The following is a 24,056-nucleotide window of genomic DNA, read 5'->3' on the forward strand; positions in this document are numbered from 1 at the left end:
GGATATCCGTTCTACCCCTGCTAGCCGTCAGGACGAACTATCGCCCAGACTGTCGCGCCGTCTAGTCTCCAACTCCTACTCCGGACTTTTTTTACTTCACTTTATCCCTTGATCAGGAGGAAGTTGTCCAGGGTTTGACGTGAACGGGGAGAGAAACAAAGACTCCCACATCTTGGGTTTTGTTTGTGAGGCACAATGGCGCGCCTGCTCCAACCATTCTGTACGTCTTGCAGCCAGTGCTAGTCAACGTGAAGAGCGGATGCATTTTCTTGCATCCCAGCAAAAAATTCCAAGAGGGTATACTCTCGTACCAGTGCTCGGGCTGGGAACTACTGCTGGAAGTTAAATTTAACTTCGGTCAGCGGTGGGGAGTGAGCTACTGACAGCAGTTGGAGGATTTATGGTTGGTGTTGTATACACCCTCGATAGGTTTTGACCTACTATTTCTGGCTTGATAGTTAAGTCCGGTAGATGAGATTCGATACCAGATCGTGGCGACTAGGTACATGTTAAAGTACCTGTTTATCTTACCTGTTTTACCTGTAAAGTAAGTATTTTATCGTACTTACTGTGTGTTTCGATATTTCCTGTGAATTTCTAGCTCATCAAGAAACAAACTCCGTTCGTTTGATACACAAACAACAAAAATAATATGTATTGTAGCTAACGGACGTGTGCGTGCGGCGCACACGAACGATTCAAGTTTAGCGTTTACCCGCTAGATGGCGGTACGATGCAACATTGATGGAAAGCTTTCACGTAAGCTTAGCGAACATAGCGACACAAACGGGTACAACCGGTACCACACAGAGCACTGCACTTTCTTCCTTTCTTTGTTCCCTAACCAGAAGGGAGTAATGGCGCAGTATCGGCCCAACTACTGGCCGCTGACCGTACGTCCGTCGTAGATGTCACGGAGCTGTACCCAGTACTCGCCAGCGTACACCAGTGCCGTCAGCAACGTAAAGTCGGCCGATATCCAGTTGTACGTGTAATTCACGCCGTAACCCTTATTGGCAAACATCAGCCCGTACGAAAGGACGTACAGGATCAGCGTCACACCGCCGGTATAGTGGAGCTCGAGACGGCGCCAGTTCAGCAGTGGCAGCTGGTTCCGGACGATGGTTCCGCTGCAGCGCCGGTCCCAGAACAGCACGAACGAAAGCACGAACGAGTGACACAGCACAAACAGTGCCGTCCACTGGAACCCATCGTTGTACTGTGGCCGGCTTGAAGCCAACGCAACGATCGACAGTAGCTGTACCGAAAAGGGAACCAAACCAAGCATTATCCATCGGGAGTTTACGGATTCAACTCGATATCTTACCAACTGCACCAGTCTCAACCGGTTCCGGATGGTGGCCCGGTTCATCGTATACAACCCGTTAAAGGCCGCACGCAAACGGCAAGCGGGGACTTCCGGAACCGAACTCATCGGATCGGTCGATCCAAGTACCGGCACGTCCAGCACATGGGAGTCCGATGGTGGCGGTTTGTCCGACGGTAGCCCTGGCTCACCGGGTGAAAGGTGTGCAAATATTCCGGTCATCTCTGGAACAAAATGGTTGGTTGTGAGGTTATGTTTTTCGCACGCCAGAACCACTACTAACGCTCGCTGTGCAATGGCAACGCAACTGAAGCTCGGTTATTTACGGAGCAATGGTTGGCCGATTGGCTCGCTCTGTATAATTGCATTTTGGAGCGCTCTGTGCGAGCAGCGTACAGTGTGTGACGGAAAAATGAGATCGAGTTTGAAATTTTAATTATCAATTATCCACAAGGTAGAGCTTAACTGTATGCAAGATTCCCTTATATGATTGCAAAGTTCCACAATGGGCTTGCAATATTCCACTATCGATTTTATGAAGCGGAACCCTGTAAAAGAGAGCCAAATCTTTAATATTTTTAATGCTGACCTTAGCAGTGACCAGTAGAATCTTTCGACAACCCTCAGTTAATTAATTAGGAAGGGCACGGCTAAGGTCCTAGCTTTCTGGTGAAGGTCCATCCAGGGATGGCGTAGGATATCTTTTGATGAGTGATTTTAAACCGGAAATCTAAATTTTAGAGTTTTTGTTGGTTCAGCCTGAAAGTATGCAAGAGATGCATTAATGCGCCGTTTACAAATTAAGATGTTTAAAACTTTACAGTTTTGTGCTCATCACTGTAAAAACGAGGGGATTTTCGAGGGGAATCGTAACGTTATAACATCATTAACTTTTTTTTCGCTCGCACCGAAGGGAAGTAAATGCTGATCGTTGATAACGATGCGATACAGACACAGCGATACCGTAATGTGAGTACAAGTTGAATAACACACTGACCCAGAGACTCCCGCACTATAGGTACGAATCCTAATCCATGCGTTTATTCTGAATTTTTTTGTTTTACAGTGTTTCTCACACCATCAGGAAAAGTTGTGTCAAAATCGCTTATTGTTTTAAACATGTGGACACTTGTGTGACTAAACACTGGATTGCTCTCTTCTGCCCAGTCAGGTGTGATGTTGCACTTTATCGCTTGGACTTGCTCACCACCGCAAGCGGTGCTCCAGTGGAAAAAAAATGAAGCGAACGACACAAAATAGCACTCGATATGCAGCAAGGGTGGATCGATAAACAAAGTGTGACATTATAGTTCCGCACTTGATGAGCGGGTTGATGAGATTTTTGTGGAATTCGGACGGAATTATATGGACACGACACTTCAGAGAGAGCTACGCTTACGAACTAACTTTATTAAGGATGGAAAAACAAAAAGAAACTATGTACAAAATGGCTGCTGAAGGCGCCAAAATAAGAACGTCAAAAATGACAACAGCAATTGTGCAGGGTTTGCACGTCCATTTAACCGTATGACAGAAATTGTCACTCAACACCCCTGCTCAATTTCTGGAACTTCGCACTCCAATCTCCTCCACAAGACGCTTGAATGCTACAGGCGGTAGCCCCTTCGTCATGATGTCCGCCAACTGCTTTTCTGAAGGAACGTACTTGATGGTTATGTCGCCACGTTTAACTTGTTCTCGGATGAAGTTGAACTTTATGTCGACATGCTTCATTCGACGACTATCCCGTGGCTCTTCCGCCACGCGCATACATGACTGGTTATCTTCGAAATATGGCACAGGTTCTTTGATGACAACTCCGAGATCTGCCAACAACCTTTTCATCCATATTCCTTCACAGACGGCCGTGCACAACGCAACAAACTCGGCCTCAGTAGAAGACAAAGCCACTGTTTGTTGCTTACGCGTTAACCATGCCACTGTACCTCCAAACACTCGCAGGATGTAGCCACTCATCGATCGTCGATCGTTGATATCGTTTCCCCAATCGGCGTCTGAGAAAACAATCAAAGCAGGTTCAGCTTGTCCTCCTTTAAACTCGAGTCCCACATCAAGAGTGCCTTTCACATAGCGCAAGATGCGCTTTAAGTAGCACCAGTGTTCATTCGTCGGACAGCTCTGTAACTGGCTAAACACGTTCACTGCGGCACATAGATCAGGCCTCGAAGTGTGGGCAACGTATGCCAAACACCCAACCAGCTCACGATAAGGGTAGTCCGTTCGTTCCGCTTCAATTCCTCTCTCCAGCTTCAGATGGCATTCGATTGGTGTGGAGACCGGTTTACAATCTTCCATGCCGAAACGCTGAAGAAGAGACTCCAAATATCCTCGCTGAGAAATCCTCATGAACCGCTTCTCCACATCCCTCTCAATACGCATATTAAGAAAGCAGCTCACTTCACCAAAATCCGACATCGCAAACTCGTTCTTAAAACAGCTCTTGATCTCCGAAATCGCCACCACATCTCGTCCAACGATGAGAATATCATCGACGTAGAGGACTAGGATCATTCGTTCGTCATTCACCGTTCGCACGTACAAACACTGATCGTTTTCGCTGCGCTTGAAACCAAGCCTGGTGACGAACTGATGGAACCGTTCGTTCCATGCACGAGAAGCTTGCTTCAGTCCGTACAAGGCACTATTCAGACGGCAAACAAGTTTCTTCGATCCTATGGACAGTCCTTCCGGAGGAACCATGTAGATTTCTTCTTGTAGTGTTCCGTTAAGAAACGCCGTTTTCACATCAAGCTGATGCACATGCAGACGTTCCTGGTTTGCTACGGCTAGCACTGTCCTTACAGAATCCAATTTGGCCACTGGAGCATACGTCTCAGCATAATCGTAGCCATAACGCTGAGTAAAACCACGAGCTACGAGTCTTGCTTTGTACCTGTCAGGAGCTTCACCTTCACCCTTCTTGATCTTAAACACCCACTTGCAAGTAATAGGCTTTCTACCTGCGGGCAACTCGCACAGGGTCCAGGTGTTGTTCTGCTTGTGAGAAAGCATCTCCTCCTGTACAGCCGCATTCCACTGGTCCCAATCGTCACGCTTCCGCATCTCCGCAACTGAATCTGGATAGTTCTCGACATAACTAACAGCACTTAAAGCATAAGCAGAAAAATTCATCACGTAATCCTTCTGCCAAGACGGTGGCACACGCTTCCGAGTGTTGTTTTCTTCAGACACGGCACGATGATCAACCCCTGCTGAGTCTTCACATTCGTCGGCGATTGCATCGCAATCTACGAATTCTTCGACGGTCTCGTTCATCTCAGGTTCATCATTCTCCAGTGCTGGTTCGAATTCAGTGCCCGTCTCTGCTTCCGGTCGTATTTCTTCAGCCAGATCAGTTGGACAATCGGCATCTGCTGAAGATCTCATACGAATCACGTCATCCGTAGATTCTGTTGATTGATGCTTTTGGTGCCCCACTTGCCTGTGAGCACCTCCAATCTCGTTGACGATGACATCTCGGGCAGCGATAACCTTGCGACGGTTCGGGTCCCAGACTCTATATCCGTTGCAGTGGTACCCAAGGAAAATACCTTTCCAAGCCTTCTTGTCTAGTTTCTTCCGGTTCTCTTTCGGTATGTGGCAATACGCAGGACTACCCCAAACCCTCATCATCGAAACATCAGGTTTTCTACCCTCCCACATTTCATAGGGCGTCTTACAATCGATGATGGCACTTGCTGGGCTCCTGTTCACAAGATACGCGGCAGTCTCCACGGCTTCACACCAGAACTTCTTGTCTACTCCTGCCGTGAACAGCATCGACCTGGCCTTTTCTTCCAAGGTACGGTTCATCCGTTCCGAAACGCCATTCTGTTCTGGTGTATATGGAATTGTACACTGCATTACGATGCCTTTTTCTTTACAGTACTTGTCGAATTCACCACTACGATATTCCCCGCCATTATCACAAACTAATCGCGAAATGCCAACCCCGAACTTGGCAGTAACCATTGCTTCATACAACTTGAAACACTCAAAGACTTCATCCTTCCTGCGCATAGTGTACACGACCACAAATCTACTCCAATCGTCGATGAAACTAACGAAGAATCTACTTCCATCGTGTCCAATTGGTGTCACCGGACCACAAACATCGCTGTGTATTATTTCCAACACACGTTTTGCCCGTTTGTCTACGCGTTCACGAAATGGCATTCTTGTTTGCTTTGCATCGACACAGGTTTCACAGATTGTTTCCGTTTTATCACCATCGCACTTGAACATTCCTTTCACCATGTTCTTGGATATAATCTTCTCCAGGTTTTTCTCGCTTAGATGACCGAAGCGCTCATGCCAAAGCTCATGACATTTCAGAATCTTTCCACATGAATACAATACCGAATTCTCATCACTTTTCCGGTAAAAATCCATCTCATATTGGAGACCATGACGAGAACCACACGCGATCACTTCCGAACCACGAAGAATTTTTATACAACCTTTTTCGAAAACAACTTTCATTCCGGCCATCTCTACTTTCCTGATCGAAAAAAGATTACACCGTAGGTTTGGAAGAAAAAGCACATTCTTCAAGGTACACTCACGTCGTCGGTTTCCGATCTTTCCAATCATTTTGATTGTTCCCGAATATTGCGCAATCGTAGACTTTCCGTTCAAAGCCACTGCTATTTCAATCGGATTTTCCAAAGGCACCAATTCTTCGAACAGTTCTCGATCATTCGCCATGTGATCTGTGGCACCCGAATCAGCAAACCACTGTACTTTGCCTTCTTCTTCATTGCTTTCTACAGCAACCAAACCGGCGGCAAAACACACACTCTTCTCCGTCACGTTCGCACTGCCTTTGCTTTTGTTGCTCTTCTGCATTTTCTTTTCAGGACAATCACTCGCTTTATGTCCAGGCTTGTGACAAACAAAGCATTTCATTTGCCTTTTCGAAAAAACTTTAGGCTTTCCAACAAAAGCAGCCGACTCTCGTTTCATCGGAACAGCCACTACACTCGAATCGTTGCACTTAACTTCCTCATCGAGGAGCCGGCATTTGACGAACTCTAACGTTAAATTCTCTTGCGGAATTGTCTCTAGCGCCGTCACAACCGTCGCGTATTTCGGCCCAAGGGACATCATCAACTGGAAAACGACGTCGATCTCTTCCAACACTGCCCCAGTGGCCTTATAATCACGCACAACACGATCGAATGCTAGGAAATGATCCTGTAAACTGCCCCCTTCGTACCGAAACGTCGATAACTTTTTCTTCAAGTGGAGCCGGCACGCGGTGCTGCGACGCTCGAACACTTTTTCCAACGCAAGCCAAATCGCTCTCGGGGTCTTTTTGTCCTGCACATACTCCAGCATGTTGTCATGGATCCGCGATACAAGGATCGACTTGCACCGTCGTTCCTTCTTCCGGCGCTTTTCACACAGCTTTTCCTTCGCCTGACCAGCGGCGTCACTGTCTCCCGTTTTCACTTTAAGTTCTTCCACTTCCTCCATCTCGTTCTGGATGCATTCAAGCAAATCATGCTCCTCGAGCACCACTTGAATCCGGAACTTCCAAGATGCGAAGTTCGAACCATCAAAAAACGGGACGCGCACGGTTTCGTTTTCGTATTCCATTTTTAAAACACAACACTTTTATTAGAGCAACTATAAACCGTCATACACGAAATCCTGGGCCCATAACCTGATGAGATTTTTGTGGAATTCGGACGGAATTATATGGACACGACACTTCAGAGAGAGCTACGCTTACGAACTAACTTTATTAAGGATGGAAAAACAAAAAGAAACTATGTACAAAATGGCTGCTGAAGGCGCCAAAATAAGAACGTCAAAAATGACAACAGCAATTGTGCAGGGTTTGCACGTCCATTTAACCGTATGACAGAAATTGTCACTCAACACGGGTGAACCTCATCCCGCAATGACGATGACGCTCCACCAACCAACCATCATCAACGGCATCATCGCCATCCGGCATTACCCGGTTTTGTACGACAACAAAATAAAAGTGCACTTGAAGTGCGTTCTGGCTGGGTGTGGGCGCCAACAAAAGCTCAGACGACCGTGAAACTTTGGGTTTGGTCCGAGTGCATTCCGAAACCCCCATCGGATGCTCAGTCACCCATGGCGGATGATGGGGGTTTGGTTCGTTTATTGAAAAAGTTGGCGTTTTATGTTCAAAACGGTTGGCTACGCTTGTTTTTTTCTCCACAGCCTTTTGTCGAACTCGACGACGGGTTTGCAATGTACCGAGAGGGGAGATTTTTGCTTATAAAAGTTCGTATGTCCACAACATCACTTTTGATAAGCCTTTGAAATTCGGCATTTAAAAGAGAGAGAGAGAGAGAGAGAGAGAGACAAAAATATCAAAATAATCCAAACACTCGTCAAACACTGTAACATAAAATTATTATTGACTGTGCACAACAACTACACCGTACAACGCGTCGTCAGCGTTTCATCCCAACAGAGGATTCGACGGGTAAGGGAAAAGGGAAGGGAGGGCGAGTTCGGAGGTGTATAAAAGGTATTTTGTTCCCAATTTACCCTGATTTGTAAGTGTGTGGGTAAGTATACGTTTTTGATTTTCGATGCGCCCTCTTTAAACCTAACCTCCCTAATGCGCTTGATGATGCGATTAATGCTTTGTGAGGGCGATTTTCCATCCTTTCTTCCACCCCACTTTTCCTCTGTCCGTGAGCGGGTGGCGGTGTGTGTGTGTGTGTATTTTCTTTTCTTTCGTTTTTAAATGTATTTCGAATGAATTTTCTTCATCGCACCATTAGAATTGTTATTAGTTCAAGTGAGCAACCTTGAACGGTTAGGCAGTGCTCTGTGAAACATCGAACAAGACATCGAACAAGACAAGCGGTTTGATAGGGGACTTTGTCATCGTTAATTGAAAAGGTTAGATGAGATAGATAGGTCGAATGTTTTTGAAGGAAAGGTAGGATAATCCTTACTGTTTTCAAAGCAGGTGAAGCCCTTGAAACATCTTTCGCTGCTTAAGAATGACAGAAAATATACTCCATCCTATATACAAATTGAAAATTTGACGACCATGATGTTAAGAGCATATCAGACAAAACTAACTGGAGTTGCTCAAAGTCCTCTCGTTCATTCGGCTTGTTAGAGGTTGTCTGAGCAACCGAGCATCGCCATATCCTAGTTCTCAGAGGCTCTCCATGTTCGATGTCTCGTTCGATAATTGGCAGAGCACAAAACCTTAGTATGATTGGTAGCTCATTGAATCCTACTAACTCTCGTAGCGCTTGTTTCCGTTTCTTACGTTCTAAATACCGTTTTGGCCTATGCAGAATAAGATTTATAACAAAACAAAAAAGAGAAGAAATTAGAGGACACGGCGGCTCTGAACGGTTCCGCTTAAATGTGTATGTAATTTCCCATCTCCAATCTCTGCCTTCCGTGGTTTAGCTATAGCTCATTTGTTGTTGTTTTTCTTTTGGTCCGCCGAGGAAAAGTCAAAATTTTGTGCAGCAACGGCGAGTCGGGAAAAAAGGGCCCGATCGAAAGCTGCGGCTTTTAATTAATGGTTCATTATCTGTTTTTCACTGATTCGAAATTGTGGTTAGTGTGTGTGTGTGTGGGCTAGTTTATCGCTTTTATGGAGAAGCCCAAAATGAAACAAAATGTGGACCGACGAATCTTTTAGAGGTTTGTGCTGTTTTGCGTGTGTTTTTTTTTGGCGTTGATCGAGCACTTTCATTTTCCGGTCCCCGGCTTTCGATTTATCTGCGTGTCCGCTTCCGTAAGCGAGCGCTGTAAATTGGCCCTTCGGGAGCCAAACGGCACAAACGATTTCACACCCGGAGGCTGTAACGGAACCGTACCTTGGGTATCGCTCTTTCGGCTTTCGGGGATCGCTCGACCACACCGATTCGCGGTATCAATTTAAGTCCATTTTTGGATATGCAATACAATTGTGATTTTCTCCTCCTCTCTTCCTCTCTTTCTTCCGTAAATCTGGTTTCGTTTACTGAGTGTCACCGGTTTACATTTCCGGGCCCGGTTACTGTCACACCTTCCAGGGTTTAGATGGGGTGGGGGCTGACGAAAGGCAGAACTTGGATTAGCGCAGGGAGGTTTTTTTTGCGAAATTAACACTAGCGAAGAAAATTGTCCCCTTTTCCAGGGTGATACGCATTACTACATTACCTGCCTACGACGGACGTACATATCGAGCGAAAGATAAATAGGTTTCAATTCTTCTCCATGCTACTGGATTTTGGACGCACCCAACGGAAGGCCTTTAAATTAACGAATCACACGACAGAGCACTGAAAAAACGCACCATAAAACGGGGTACGCACCGATGCACTTGACCGTCTTCCGGCAAACAATAACATAATTTCGGCGCTTCATAACGCGCGGCGTTTTCTCTGGTGATGAATTGTTTTATATGATGCCTTCAACTCCAACACACACACACACGCATACGCACCCCGGTTGTTTCAAACAAAGGAAATCTTTTAAAGCCGAAATAAAAAAGAAAGAAAAACATTAATAGAAAGGAAACGATGCTTGTAATCAAGAGCGGTGCCGTCGTTAATCGGACACGGACAAACAACCGGGCAAAAGAAAATGGTGAAGCACGAAATAAACAATCCACCGGTCGTTCGCGGTCGTGTGTGTGCGTTAGTGTAAATAAACTATCTTGAGGGGTTTTTCGGTACAAAAAGAGGCGTAATGGAAACGAATTAATACAACGCAGCAGTAACAAATTCGATACAAGTGTAAAGGAAAGTGAAACAAGTGTACGGTAGCGTGTGCTGGTGATGCTACATCCATCTATTGCAAGGTCCTTTTCTCGCTTGGGCCATACGGATGCCTGACCATGCGGTTTTTACAGGGTATCCCGAAGGTTTCTGGACGTTGTCCACACATATTTTTGGTTTCGGTCCGAAGTTTTTTTTTTAATGGTTTCCCATTGCGGATTGAGGTTTGTTTCAGGATTTTTTTTTAAATTAATGTCTCACATAATTTGTACGGGTTTTCTGACCTGTTTTGATTTTTTATAATTTTCTAAAAAAATATTTTTTTTACCGAATAGTACGACATGTTGGTAAAAGTATAAATACACTATAAAAATATTTGAAAATTGTTGCAATATTATTTAAACATATTGAAAAGACATATAAATTTATTCTTGTCAAGGTTTTGGTTTATTCTTAAAAATAAGAAGACAAGAACAAATCCGTCAATACACGAGAATCCGTCAAAATACTTCGGAACAAAACCAAAACTACCGGGGAAAGCGTCAAAAACCTCTGCGATACTCTGACTAACGTAAGTGTCTAGGTGTGTGGACTCTAAATCATGTTTATCATATTTCCTTCTTGGCGTTGGTTGCGTCCTCTTACAAAATCTCGGTGCCCTATGGCGCCGGTGAGCTCTTACATCTTACAACGAAACAATAATAAAAAAACGTACTAAAATATATTTATATATCCGCGCACAGTTTTTGATGACTGGGTTGAGTTCTCCATTGGCTCTGTGGGTATGTGTTTTTTTGTTTGTTTGCTGCTGGCTGGTCCGGAAACCGGCTTCGGCTGGCCAGAGGCCTTACAGGGCGAAGCACCGTACAAATCTACTTATCTCGACCGACTTCCCGTCCCAGTACTTGGTGGGAATCGGTGTTTGTGTGTGGGTGTGCTCAGCTCAGCCAAAACAGCAAACAAGTGTCATCTGCCTCTGGTCTGTCAACGGTGATGCGTTGCGGATGACAACCCTGCTTCCGTACGTTCCCTTTTTACACACCGGCCGATCGGTGCTCCACGTACAGGAAGTACGTGCCGGCCGCGTACGCGAGGAAGTTGAACAAACCGAACACCTAGAGGAGGTTGCAGAAGAACACAGGGACAGTAAAACAAGAAGCTCTCAGCTGTGAGGTCTTCCGGGAAACTTACACCGGCGGCAATGTTGGAACCACGTCCACGCCCGTACAAGTTCGACCAGGACGCTAGCTGCACGATAAAGGCGATGAAGTAGAGCAGTGTCGCAATCGCCGTATTGATCAACTCCTGTTTGGGAAAGGAAGGATGAAATTTTGAATATTGCTGGTTGAAGTTCGGACGGTCGATCACACTCACCGTCAGTATCCAGTTGATGGGCAGGTTCAGGACTTCACGGATACCGAGCAGATACACGAACGTCCAGAGCAGGGTGGCGATGAAGAAGGTGACGACCGCAAACAGGAAGAAGTGTGTGCCACCAATTAGCGCCGGCGAGGCGCACGCCATACAGATGATACCGAAGACCTTGCGAAGAGAAAGGGCAGAGTTTGATTATTGGAGCAGGTGGAGACGTGAAGAATCAACGAACGAACGGTTGGCATCGTTCAACAAACAAACGTATTAATGGTCTACCCTGCTTAATGCATTTCGTATGCTAAATGGTCACCAAAAGTCAATTGCCACGGTGCTCCCCGACGTTAACTGAGGCAGCGGTGTGTGTTTTCCCAGTTCTTGAACACTTGCGGCGCAACCTAAGTTGCGCGACACTAATTGAGGTACGGGCGGTCTGTGATGAAGTCAGCGCTCTAACTTGGTGTGTGTGTTCCAGCAATATAGGCGGGTGGCGTCAGCAAAAAGTGTTGTCGCACCAACCTACACCGATCAGCGATTCTTCGGCTAATGTTGAAGACTCTGCTGAGCGCTCCATAAAAGAAGATGCGAGATCAATGCGACCCCATCTGCAACGCGGTACGAGGAACTCGCTTCACTACGCTTTCTAGCTCGATGATGTATAGCGTGTTGTTCTCGGAACAGTTGTCCGGGATGGAAACTGCGGCCGCTTCTGATTTGCATTTTGCATCGTGTGCGACCCTGTCACACTGCCGGCGTTGGTTAGCAAGTTAGTCATCCCGGCCGCACAAACCGAAACAAATAGGGACATAAATTAACGGCTTGAAATGGGGGCTGTGTGCAGCGTCTAATTAGCAGGCAGAGCACACCGGAACAGGTGCGGGTACGCTTCAAACTAGGTGCTAACCAGGCGGACAACACCTGGACAACACCGATGGTCCTGACGTTGATGTCTTCGTCATGGGTACGCGCGTGAGTATACGCCGCCGCGTTACCAAATCGAGGGGTTCGTCCGATTTGGGATCAGTTGATAACGCTTCCAGGAAACAAGGTGTCAAAGCACGGCTCGCCCCCTTTACACACTCTCTCTCTCTCGCCCGCCGCCATGTTGCCGATCAATCATCGTTTTATGTGAGTGGCAGCACTAGCGTAGACGCACCACAGTGACAGCCGAACCTTGGCCACCTACTATTTCGGCATGCATACGCATAGTCAATCTGCCACGGGACGTTTCTGGGTGGCTGGAATAGAAATAGGACGCCAAGTGACTTCAAACAAGGCAACCCGTCAGAGTGCATTTGGAGGTGGGATTTATTATTTTTGCGGCACGCTTCAAGCTTCGGCACTGTTCCACCCACACCCTAAACTGGCAATAATAGTATTGCAGCACAAGAAAAAAAAACACCGTCAGAGGGTTAAACTGTTTGTGGACATCGGCGAAACGGTTGCGCAACGGGATGACTAACTGCGTGGACGATTGCACGAATGCACGGCATGTGTGGTACGATTTCTCACGATGCTTGTTGTTTAAGTTCGTTGTATGTATGAATGCTCGAGTGTGAGTGTGTGGTTAATTTTTAGATGCAAAAGGGCAGGAATATTAAAGGCCCTGCTCCCCCATAACAGTTTGCTGATTAGCACGTGCAAATCCTATAAATTACTTCACCAATTGTGACTGGATTGAAGCGGGATTAGATTCCTATATTTATATCAGAAAGAATTTCATGAGAAATCACTGCAACTGCTTCGCTTCTCGTACGTGATAAGGGTGAGGTGCTTTACTAGAGCGAGATCTTCCAGTCCTAAAGGCCACTTAGATGCCAGATCATCCAGAGTTTCTGAGATGATCTAGTAATGTTAGGACCCTGCTTAAGATGTAGTGGACAATATATAGGTACAAGAACTAGACTCTATGACACTTTCCAGATCTCCCTGTCTTGATCTACTGAGCAGTAAAGGTAAACTTCATCTTGAGCAGTGTCCAGAGATGTCTCAAACATTACTAGCTTATCGCGATATACCCTGCCCACACAATTATCCCAATGCTAGCAATTCTTCTGATGTTCTAAGAATTTTTGAGGCCCAAAGATCGATACCGACTTTATCAGTAACCCTCCCAATTTGTTTGGTGCATCAACTGACTCTTATCAACCCGACCTGACCCGGCCAGATCGATCAAATACGGGTGGGCAGGTTGACAAGTTTTACGTGAGAAAAGAATTTGGTGACACACGACACGATGGCGATGGTTGCATCTGGGACGCCTTACGGTAGATGGGAGTTGGGACACCCGACAAGCGGCCAGAGTCTCCCCATAACAAAACACCGCCACACAAACACACACACACACACACACACACACACACACACACACACACACACACACACACACACACACACACACACACACACACACACAGCCGCATACCAAGCGGGAAGGGGAGAAAGTTTTCCCTGCCTTCCCTTCCCCCGTTTTTCTACTCCTCCTCGAACGGTTGTTGTCGTGCAGCACGCTTCACTTGCCCTGTGCAGCGTCGTCTCGCAACACCGACCTGGTTCCCTTGGTGGTGCCCGCAAAAACCGTTTAGCCCACTTTCTTACAAACCAAAGGAAAAGGGAGGGAAGGGAAACGAGGGGTTGTCCGGATGGTCCGTACAATAATGAAAACAGAAAACGGTGATCCGGCAGCAAGAAAGAAAGGTCCACAACGGAGCGTAAAAGACTGGAGCTGGAGTTTGGAGTCTCCCGATGAGGGCGTGTGACGGCAGAAAAAAAAGAGATGGCGGCGGGGTAAGGGGACACTAAGAAGGGAGGGAAAAATTATTTGACACGTTTCCATCTCGTCATCCGGTGCGTGTGTGTGTGAGCGTGGTTTAGTTTTTGTTTGGATGGGTTATTGTTGTAGTCGGTTTTTTGTGTGTGCGATCCTCTTCTTGCTCTTAGGTCTCTCTCTCCGCCATCATTCTCCAATGTTTTCTTCCAGCAAATGCGTATGCACCCGTGTATGACATCGAATCGAGTGACAAACGGCCAGTGACGTGAGGATGTACAGGGAGAAAATGGAGGAAACCGTTTGCAGTCACACCTGTGTGACAAACAGGCGATAAGACGGGGTAAGAGCGCAAACGAATCGCTCGAGAAAGGGTTGGGAATAGATAAATGATAATACAACGAAAAAAGGTGAGTGTATGTGTATGCAGTCTACCCATATCCTCAAGCAGTGTGGGAAGACACCAGAAGACAACTCAGGCTACGCATGATTACCATAGAGAAACCTCACATGAACCACACGCGTCTATCCAGCCATTTTCTTTTGGCCCGTCTGTCACACGATTTCCCTTTGGCTCTCGTTGGGTGCGACACACCAGATTGTCCCATAATGAGCCTCAGCCGGTGTGAGAGCAGAAGTGTAGCTGCGTAGCATACCATAATTTCTCCACGTTCCAGCACCCAGAATCGAAAATCCCTGCCCGCGTGACACTCCAAATACCAAAACAAAAAAGAGACATTAGACACAAAAGCACAGCAAGAACGTGCGCGCGTGCTAGAGTGAGCTAGAGCATCAGTGAGGGAACCGCTTCAGGAAACCTGTTTCTAACCTGACCCCCGGGTGTGTGTATGGCTTTTTTTTTCTCTATTCCTTCAGCGGATACAATTCTTGCTCTCGATTCCACTAGGTTCCTCCAGGTTTTCCTGGTACACAGACACACAGCCACGCGGTACGAATATGGGTTGTTCCAGAGTCTACTGCAGTCGGGAGTCCCGAATAGGGTCACAGCGGCTCTATTACCCGTTACCGTTACAATAGTTTCTAACCAGTAATGCTAACGTTGCGTGGCTGTGTTGCGAGTAGAAAATATGGCGACGGGATGCGACGAAAATATGACAGCCGGGGACATATTGGTGCGTTTTTGCTGGCAGATGAGCTCCAGAGGTCGAAAGTCTGGTGAGAGTAGGTTCGGTTGGGTTCAAATCACAAGAAGAAGCGTCAACTTTGATTTGAGGTTAGTTTTAGTAGGTGGAGACTTCAGACATAGTTATCCACGATCAGTCGCCCTCGACGACCACTGATGATATCAGGTGGAACGTCAGGCAACAAACGCTTTACTAGCGATAATACCCTTTCTGGTGTACATTAAGTGGAGCATTGGTCCGGGAACTCTCAAAATTCTACCCACAAATGCTACCAAGAAAGATGTCTAGAACTATTACGAATCGGTTTTAGTTGCAGAACTCATACCACAAAGTAGCGAACGACGAAAACCTTCCTGGCGAGTGCTTGGTTTATGGAGCGTAACGAATCGTAGCGAGCGGCATGATGGGAGTCGTGTTGCGAGTCTATTGCCCGAACAAGGCCAACCTCAACCTCCGCAGCGCGGGAGCACGCGCTCGCACATGTAAGAACATCTGTGATTTTTGTGAGTCCTCCGTTTGCAACATTCTTTGCCGCGTGGGAGTGCGTTCTTGGAACGGCAAGGCATGCAGGCAGATGTTTGGTGTGTAACGCTTGGCCTAAGAACTGCAAATATTGATGAAGCTCATAGCTCGTATCGGTGGCGTGTTCTAGATCCAGAGTTCCTCACCGAACCCGCCACGCTTGATTGGTGTTGCACAAACACAAAACGCTTGCGTACATTCCTCCGCACACACGTCAGAAGTTGCGGCGTATGCACCTCAGCTGGATGCAGAACCAGGGTCTAGCGAAATGACCGCTGGCGAAGATCGAAATCAAAACAAACTACGCTCAAAACAGAGAGCCCAAAGAGAAAGCCACCAACACCATTCAATGGCTAGCGGGGTGAATGGGATAATTTATCGCAAGTGGTCTTTGGCAGGGAACAGGCTGAAGGCTACCACGAAGATGCAGCACCCATCATGCTGCAGCGGTAGACGAAGATGCGAAGGAAACGGAGAAGCATGGTTTTACCTGCCGAGCTGAAGAAGCTATCGCTGATGCGTCCCTCAATCGGTCTTCCAGGGGGAGAGTTTAATCTTGGGAAGAAAAGTGATCGGATGCGTGATACGTGGTATCCGAACGATGCGCACGGCGGCGAGTCAGCTTACTGACCCGACCGACAGAATGTTGCATGACCAGTTTAGGAATGGGGCACACACCCGGTACGAGGTTAATGGGTTTTAGATAGCTGGAAGCCGAAGTCGAGTGCTAGCAACCCGCTCTTTCTCTTTGCCGCTGACTTGCTGAACGTTCGTTAGGCTCAACAAAGTATTGGAACCAACGGCGTCGCGCATTGTCTTCCTGGTGTTTTTGGTGGAGTTCCTAGAACGCAGTCTTGGAATGTGTGCATGCCTTCGAGAGCTAACGCACAACTGTGCTAGGTGTGGAAGGTGGTCACCAGTTCAGGTGCAACACACATCAATTAGAATGGATGTGACAAGGCTCAGGTGGGCAGCGATAGAGAGGAGTGTTCGACAGTCGCTTATTATCTAGCCCTGTTGACCGGTCCTCACTACACCGGTAGTTGAGTTTGAAGAGGTCCGATAAGCTGTAGTGTAGGTCAACAGCGCACCATCATCAACATCTTCCGGATGTTCCTATATCAGCGTGGGGTTTGTGTGTTTTTCAACTTCGATTAGATCTCTGCCAATGGATTGCTAGCGCTATTTCGTAAATATCTTCCAGCTAGGTTTGTTTGTGGCGAACGTATTAGGACAAGGTTGTCTAGATCTCTCGCCCATACCTGCAGTAGGACTCCGTCTAATGCCACACCGGCGAATGGAGCTACTGACGATCGTGCAAGAATTTGTGTGCGGTGACATGCACTCCATTCGCCGCCAACCCAGTATCCCCAGCCAGAACAACCTGCCCCCCCCCCCCCCCTTCTCCTTCAAAAAAAGAAAACTCGAATTCTTGTCCAGCAACTTCTGAAGACTAGAGCTACTGCAGGGGTGCAGTTGCACATTCCCAAACCTTGATCTACGGCTCTCGACTGCTCTAGTCAACCAGCAATTTTGCGTAATCGCAACGCAACTTGTTTCGAGGGCGGAAAGCAAAGGCCCCTTTGCTCACAACATTTTGCTGGTGGGAGCCTTCCGAGGGTGCAACTGCACCGTGCCAAAGATGGCGGAGGTTGGTCCCTGACGGTGGTTGGTGGTAAATGTAGCACAATTAGATACAGTGTGTGTGTGTGTGGGGGGGGGTGGCTACTGAACTGCAAGGGAAGATAGACAGCACAACACAGGCTGTTCCAGGCCACTGTCGTGCCGGCAAAGGTTGAGCTACAGAAAAAAAGGCCTAGTGATAGGGCTAGTGATTCTACTGTGAGGTGTTGCGGGTTTGTGCGAGTGTGTAATCAAAATCGCCCATTGTATTGCGCAAAAACCGCAAAAATCACACACACACACACAGGTGCCCGGAATGATTCAACCAAAAAATTCGACTTCCCGAACGTTCCCACCATACAGGAACAGGTGGGTTTCAGGTTTTTTTTTATCTAATCTTATCGTTTTCGCCCGTAGGTTGCTGAGCTCTCGTGGTGGGCGCACGGGCGCACCATAACCGCGCTTAGACGACGCCTCAGAATGGGGTTGGGTGCTACTTACCACCTGGACGATCTTCAATATACCCGGGATGGTGATGAAGTACTGCGTGTTGAACTTCAGCCAGTTGAGATTGGATTCCGGCTTGGCCTGTGCCTGGCCCGCCGCTGGAGTTGCCGCCGGTGTGCCAGCGTTCCGGTTCGGCGTCTCCACCGTCACAACTGTTTCGGCCATCATTGTGTCGGGTGTTGTTGCTGCGGCGGTCGGCGATCGAATCACGAGTTCCGCAAACGCTGTCGGGCGCAGTTGTCTTGTGAGCGCTCACTTGGGACCACCCCTGCTTTATGGGCAACGAGCAAAACGGGCCGGGTTTCTATTTTTGACGCGCACACTTTTCACAGCCTCGTCGGACAGAGCAAAGGAAAAGACAAACAAACTGTCGCGCGCAACGGCAATATGGATTAATAGCCCAAATGCCGGTGAAAGTTTTCGGGGGTATATCGCAACACCCAACACCTAGGAACACGATCCGGCACCCACTACGTACACCTCTGACAATCAGCACCAATTGACACACACACACTGAGCACACTTTCGTTTCCTGGGAAATCGTTATTTCCGGCTAACAGGGCATCGAGGTTGTGGGGACTCGGGACACTGGGACTATTGTTGATGGGTAGCGACTGATTGAAGTTATCGGGAAGGTTTAAAGACACACACACAATAGTCGAAGCTGCTGACTAAAGGCTGATTGCAGATCCGGCGAGAGGCTTCGATAGCCCTTAACGAACGATCACGTTTTCCACTATTTCGTTACAGATTCAAATTTCCAAGAGAAGGGATGCACACAGCAGCTGCAGCTGTGAGGTTTAAAACAAAACACACACGGCAAACACAACTGTTCGCTAAGAGTTTACGCGCTAGAATAAGGGGCAGTTGGGATCAACCGGTGGCAGCTCGCAGGCTTGCTCTCTGTGGTTATGCTTGTTTGGGCTGCCTCTCTCTCTCCGCGACTTCAACTTCAGTGGTGAACAAACTGGGTTACCCTACGCATTGATCTGCTTTTTAGCGTTGTAAGCCATCTGTCGAAGCTGAGTATAGTCTTCTTTGCTGGGGAGAACTTCGGAACTAGTCTCTCCAAATATTCAAAGGGCTACTACTTCATCTAGGCTGACGACTAAGTCCAAGATATTCAGTAGAGTCATCTGTCCTGTAGAGTCTGGACGAAGATTTGAGGCACTCTTGTTAAGTATTACCAAGATTGAATACTTATAGGCGTTTCGAACCGAAGACACAGTCGCATTACTTTCAGAATTTGATCTTAAAATCGTGACTTGATTTTTGACAAACACTGAGCTTCCTTCTGTTCTGAGCTATCAGATGCGTCCCAGCCTCGTATCCCGTATACATGGAGTAACGAGCTCGGGACCCGAAATAAAAATTATTTCTGAGATTTCCATAGCCCTAATGTATTTGTAGTCTCATTGATATCTCAGAGACCCGCAGCCTCTGTAAATGAATAGCGAAAAAAATATTCTTGAATGGGCCGTTAACACTCCCACACCAAAGTACAGCAAGTTGTCGAGCCCTGGAATTTCTACTCCGCTTGTTGTTGGAAGCTATGCTGTTCGCTCTCACGCATCGTTCGCATTATTTTACGCGATCCTACGCATACTATTACAGCCGTTCAATAAAACAATTCAGATTATGCTGCGCGCGTTTGTATGGCTGCGTACGTATAAAGTCAAGTACGCAGCCACCAGATTATAAAGCTGTTTAGCCGCTTAGCTTTCATGAGAGGCGCCCAGCTAACAATCTTGTTAAGGTGTGATTAAGCAGCTGTTAATAAGGTGAGAGTAAATGTATTTTTTTGCTCTTTGAATTAGCTTCATGGGAGGTTTATAGCGTTTTCATTCGATTTATTTATCAAAAACCAGAGGCTTTATTTGAAATCTAAATAAATAAAAAAAGGAAGGTAAAGAATTTGTTAGAAATTCATGACAAAAAAAAAGTGGAGCACTTTCAACTGGGGAAATTTAAGGCAACTTGAAGCTTTTCACTTTGCACTGGCGCCATCTACAAGTAGCTTGTAGCATCATGCAAACGACCGAAAAACTAACATAAAGCATGTACGCTGCGACACGAAGTTTATCAAATGTTATGACATTACCCTGGACCCTCACTATCCGGTTGCGTAGTAAACATTACTCTACCAAGCCAATATAGCTAACAAGCATGACCTAGCAGCTCGTTACGCTAGCAGAACCAGAGCCAGAGAGAGGGGAAAAAATTGGCGTCAAAGCAATATGAACCTTGTACAGCGTATCGCTCACCCGACTGGATGCTGGATGCGCTGGAACTAGTCGAGCAAAACTTTTCCTCCCCCCCACCCAGCCGATAAGTATTACAAGAAATAGTCAAGGACGTGACATTTTCGCGCGGAAAACTTTGCCCACGCGAAGAACGAGAAAAGATAATCCCCCCCCCTTACCCCGACCCCACACAAAAAAAAACTCCGAAACAATTTTATCGTGTTGATTTTCATATCCAAAGTTTACTGCCAGGAACCGGTGTTATGATTTTGCCGAAGTGTTCGCATTTATGCATATCCGGCTGTTTTAGGGTTTCTGGAGGGTTTTTTCCCTCTCTTTTTCCCATCCTCGACCGGGAGATGCTTATCCGTACGGGGAAAAAGTTTAGCTTGAGGAGACGATGGCAAGGACAGTTGAAAAGCAATTTTGTTGCAATTGTAAAATGGTCGCGACAAGTTGTCACAAGTGCAGCTAACAGGCGGATGGTCGTGGACACAAGCGTACGATGAAAGGGAGAGCGAAAGAGAAAGAGAGATAGCAAGAGAGCTTACCAACCAGCGCCAGTAGTTCTGACGCTCCGTGTGGTGATAAGAACATAGGTTGCAGAATAGTCGGGGAAAAAAAGGTTGCAAAAAAGTCATAAAAAGCTAAACAAAAATGAGGCCAAAACTATCGGGGGCACATAAAGTTTGTGTTGTGTTGCCGGTCTGTCGATACCACTTAATATTGTACCTTTTCGATGCACGCAATCGATCGTTTTGTCTTGGGGCGAGTCTAATGATAATATTGCTGCTCAATACAATAATGGTGAGATAACGTTTCGGCAGGGTTTCTCGAGTTGTGCTATTCTACCATTTAAGTTAATTTTTTTTTTTGCACGTAATGCGATGAAGAATGATTGGATTTAATATTGGGGTGTTTTCGATAAAAGATAGTTTTAGCTGGGTTATGTGAGTTATTTCATGAAATGAGCCTGCCTAGCAACAGTTACATTAGCAATAGGAAGCTTGCTCTTGAAACGTCCGGTCAGATCATTAAATGAAGGGAGGTTCGCATACACCACACCTCATCCGGAAACATCAAAAACTTCCAGCAACTGAAGTTGCGAGACGATACCTGATCGCAAGCTTCCAGAATTCACCATGTGCCCCCGAGTACATCAGGAAGTGCCATCGACGCCCCCCCAATATCTAACATGATCGTGTGTGGGGAGCACCACAGCGAAGATATTTCATTTGTCGTTAACCGGAGCTGCTGTGGTGACGCTCCCACAAAGTCTTCGGCCGGTCTCGGGAGTCATCTTCCGTTTCTAAAACATCGTGAAACATGAGTGTCCTGTCGGCGCTCATCCGGGCGGGATCGTACGAGTCAACCGTTCATGGCAGATTCTAGATTTGGTACAATGTTTGTTTTATTTCATGAGGCATTTGTATTACGATTCATCGTATCGAATCATTTGTAGTAATTTGCAGCAATTAGTTTTTACAACAGTCAACATTAGGTTAAAGACATTGAGGAGATGGATAATAATGATATTCTACTAAGTTTTAATAATTAAATTCAAAATTTATTTTGAATTGAATTTTATTCAAATTTCAATTATTTGCTTTGTAAAAAAATTAGAACTGAAATATGGGGAAAACAAATTGAATGTTTTATTGATTGATTACGACTGTCCGATGCCGTATTGTGAGAAAAATAAATTAAGAAAAAAATTAAAATTGATTTGAAAATCTAAAAGTTACTTTAAACAAAGACATAAATATAAACCTCTACCCATAAACCTTTCCCAGTAACCCTGCAAAAACACAGCTAGCACACTTTAATGCGGAAGGTTAAAAGAAACAAGTGCAGGTGTAGCCGTCTGCTGCTGTAAAACGTAAACAGTGAAGCGGAAGCGAAGAAAATGGGCTGGCCGGTGAAAGTCAACTATGGGTCAAATTTTCCTCATTCTTTCTACGCCATTTTCCCCCATTTTCCCGTGCACCGGTGCCAGCGCATTGTTTTATTCTAACGAGCCGGTTTTTGTCGTACCGTGCACCGAGCGATGGTTCTTGATTATTATTAGGGGTGGTTTTTTCTGCTCCCCTCCCCCATCTCTCTCTCTTTCTCAGTTGTGTTTTGCTTTCATTCGACGAGCTTCTTCGCGTACTTCGCTACCGAGCTACGATATTGGTTGATATTGAACGACATGCTAGAAGAAAAAGGCCTTCTTTTTTGTCGCTGCTTTTTTACTTGTCCGGGGATTGCGCAGGAGTGAGGATGGGTATGGAGGAAGGAGATGAGAGGCTAGTTGGATAAGTGCTTTGAATATTTAAACACCACGGGTGCAACGGTGCAGCGAAAGTGCTAGGACGGGGCACGAGCGAGTTTTGTCTAGTCGCAAAGACAACAACTTACCTCGATATGGGGACTTAAATGAAAATGCTTTAAAGCTTTGGGGAAAAAGGAATACTTAGAACAAAACAAAATGATGTAAATTTTAAATTTCACAGTAAAGAGAACAAACTAAAATGTGTAAAATTGCAATTTCGCTCCCACCCTGATGTGCCGAGCGCTTCCGAGGAAACCTGGCAGAAGCAAAAACCAATATCGGGCGCGTGTATTATTTGCTATGAATAATAATGAATAATAACAGAAATTTTCATCAATCCTATTCGCTTCGGTTCGGGGAAGGACAAAAGTGTAGTAAAACAAAAAAACCTGGTTGTTGTGGTTTCAACGCTGACAAGCCTGAAGGAAAGTCGGCTTTTGGTTTTTTTTGTTTTGCCAATGCTTCAGTCCTTCATCCACCTCACTAGATCCAGTGCGATGTTTACCGTGGCGTATGTGTGTTTGTTTTGATGCAGCAGCAGAAAAGGTAATAATTGTATTGGTGAGCTAGTTTTTTTATTTTTGTCAAGTACTCTGCAAGAGTAAAAACGGGAGGAAAACATGGGGGAGGGGTTTGATTTAGAGAAAAGTGGGCCTTTAAAACAAAGCCCAAATATTAGTTACGTGTCAAATAGCCCAAATCCTCAATATAAGACTATTTTAAGACCGAGTCGTAGTTATAGGACTTTCCTGAACAAATATTGCATGCTATATAAATGAAGATGTTTTCCATAAGCTACAAGGTAAAAAGTAAATTGCTTTCGTATAAAATTTTTCAAAATGGAATAATTATATAATTGTACCAATTTGAAATAAATCCGTAGCTGACGGGTGTGTGATGGATATCCCCCTATCCATTTGAAACATTCCCCTAAGTGATTGTAAAGCTCCATTATATCGATCGAAAGCCTTAGCTGGGTAGCTTCCCTGAAGTTGGACTGAAGTGGCGTCTATCGATACTCGAAATTGATCTTTGTAAAAGGAAAAATATTTTCAAAGCAATCAGAAGAAAGAGTGAGCGAGTGAGAGAGAGAGAGTGAGAGAGAGAGAGCGCAATAAAAAAGAATTAAAAAATCGCATGCAAATATGAGGCGAGTAAGCTCAGGGGAGACTGTACGTTGCTTTCCAGCTCGAAACACACACCTTCCACACAAACAACTGTCCAACCCAGGGTGGGGGAAAAAAGGGGGAGAGGAAGGGGAGGGCTAGAGTCCCCCTACCAAAAGGACACACCCGGTGTGTGTGTGTGTGTGTGTGTGTGTGTGTGTGTTTGGTCGAGTATGAATTTATTATGCGATTTTGATGAAAATATCTGTCCGGCATAATAAATAGGCACGGGGCACGAATTTTGACCTGGATCGGCGACATCCTTCTGCTATCAACACCTAGCCCCCTGCCTCCTCCCTGCCCCCCCTTTAATCAAAAGAGGGTGGA

At 46.1% G+C, this 24,056-nt stretch overlaps 2 protein-coding genes across 3 annotated transcripts; both read right to left on the reverse strand.

The window, feature by feature from the left end:
- Window positions 1–633: 633 nt before the first annotated feature.
- On the reverse strand, window positions 634–2,288 carry LOC118504213. Of its 2 annotated transcripts, XM_036038429.1 has the most exons (4): window positions 2,149–2,288; window positions 1,917–2,086; window positions 1,328–1,551; window positions 652–1,258 (listed from the first exon to the last, which is right to left on the reverse strand). In XM_036038429.1, the coding sequence occupies exons 3-4, from the start codon at window positions 1,547–1,549 to the stop codon at window positions 878–880; spliced, it is 603 nt and encodes a 200-aa protein (XP_035894322.1). In that variant the 5' UTR covers window positions 1,550–1,551; window positions 1,917–2,086; window positions 2,149–2,288; the 3' UTR covers window positions 652–877. The 2 variants fall into 2 exon arrangements, with proteins under 2 accessions (XP_035894314.1, XP_035894322.1); XM_036038421.1 differs by lacking the exons at window positions 1,917–2,086; window positions 2,149–2,288 and adding an exon at window positions 1,611–1,744 and having other exon boundaries at window positions 634–1,258.
- Window positions 2,289–7,076: 4,788 nt separating this feature from the next.
- LOC118504232 (CKLF-like MARVEL transmembrane domain-containing protein 4) lies at window positions 7,077–18,873 on the reverse strand. The gene is made up of 5 exons (XM_036038456.1): window positions 18,001–18,873; window positions 11,446–11,613; window positions 11,263–11,376; window positions 9,512–11,186; window positions 7,077–9,403 (listed from the first exon to the last, which is right to left on the reverse strand). The coding sequence occupies exons 1-4, from the start codon at window positions 18,172–18,174 to the stop codon at window positions 11,106–11,108; spliced, it is 537 nt and encodes a 178-aa protein (XP_035894349.1). The 5' UTR covers window positions 18,175–18,873; the 3' UTR covers window positions 7,077–9,403; window positions 9,512–11,105.
- Between the last annotated feature and the right edge of the window lie 5,183 nt (window positions 18,874–24,056).

The sequence above is a fragment of the Anopheles stephensi genome, chromosome X, assembly GCF_013141755.1.
Source record: "Anopheles stephensi strain Indian chromosome X, UCI_ANSTEP_V1.0, whole genome shotgun sequence".
NCBI lineage: Eukaryota > Metazoa > Arthropoda > Insecta > Diptera > Culicidae > Anopheles > Anopheles stephensi.

Excerpts from the sequence above, each read along its gene's own strand:
- LOC118504232 (XM_036038456.1), bottom strand. The coding sequence starts at position 18,174 with ATGATGGCCGAAACAGTTGTGACGGTGGAGACGCCGAACCGGAACGCT. Across the intron at positions 11,377-11,445 it reads CCATCAACTGGATACTGACG|GAGTTGATCAATACGGCGAT; the intron begins GTGAGTGTGATC and ends TTTCCCAAACAG. Across the intron at positions 11,187-11,262 it reads GTTCCAACATTGCCGCCGGT|GTGTTCGGTTTGTTCAACTT; the intron begins GTAAGTTTCCCG and ends AACCTCCTCTAG.
- LOC118504213 (XM_036038421.1), bottom strand. The coding sequence starts at position 1,695 with ATGCAATTATACAGAGCGAGCCAATCGGCCAACCATTGCTCCGTAAAT. Across the intron at positions 1,552-1,610 it reads GTTGCCATTGCACAGCGAGC|AGATGACCGGAATATTTGCA; the intron begins GTTAGTAGTGGT and ends ATTTTGTTCCAG. Across the intron at positions 1,259-1,327 it reads GGTTGAGACTGGTGCAGTTG|CTACTGTCGATCGTTGCGTT; the intron begins GTAAGATATCGA and ends TTTTCGGTACAG.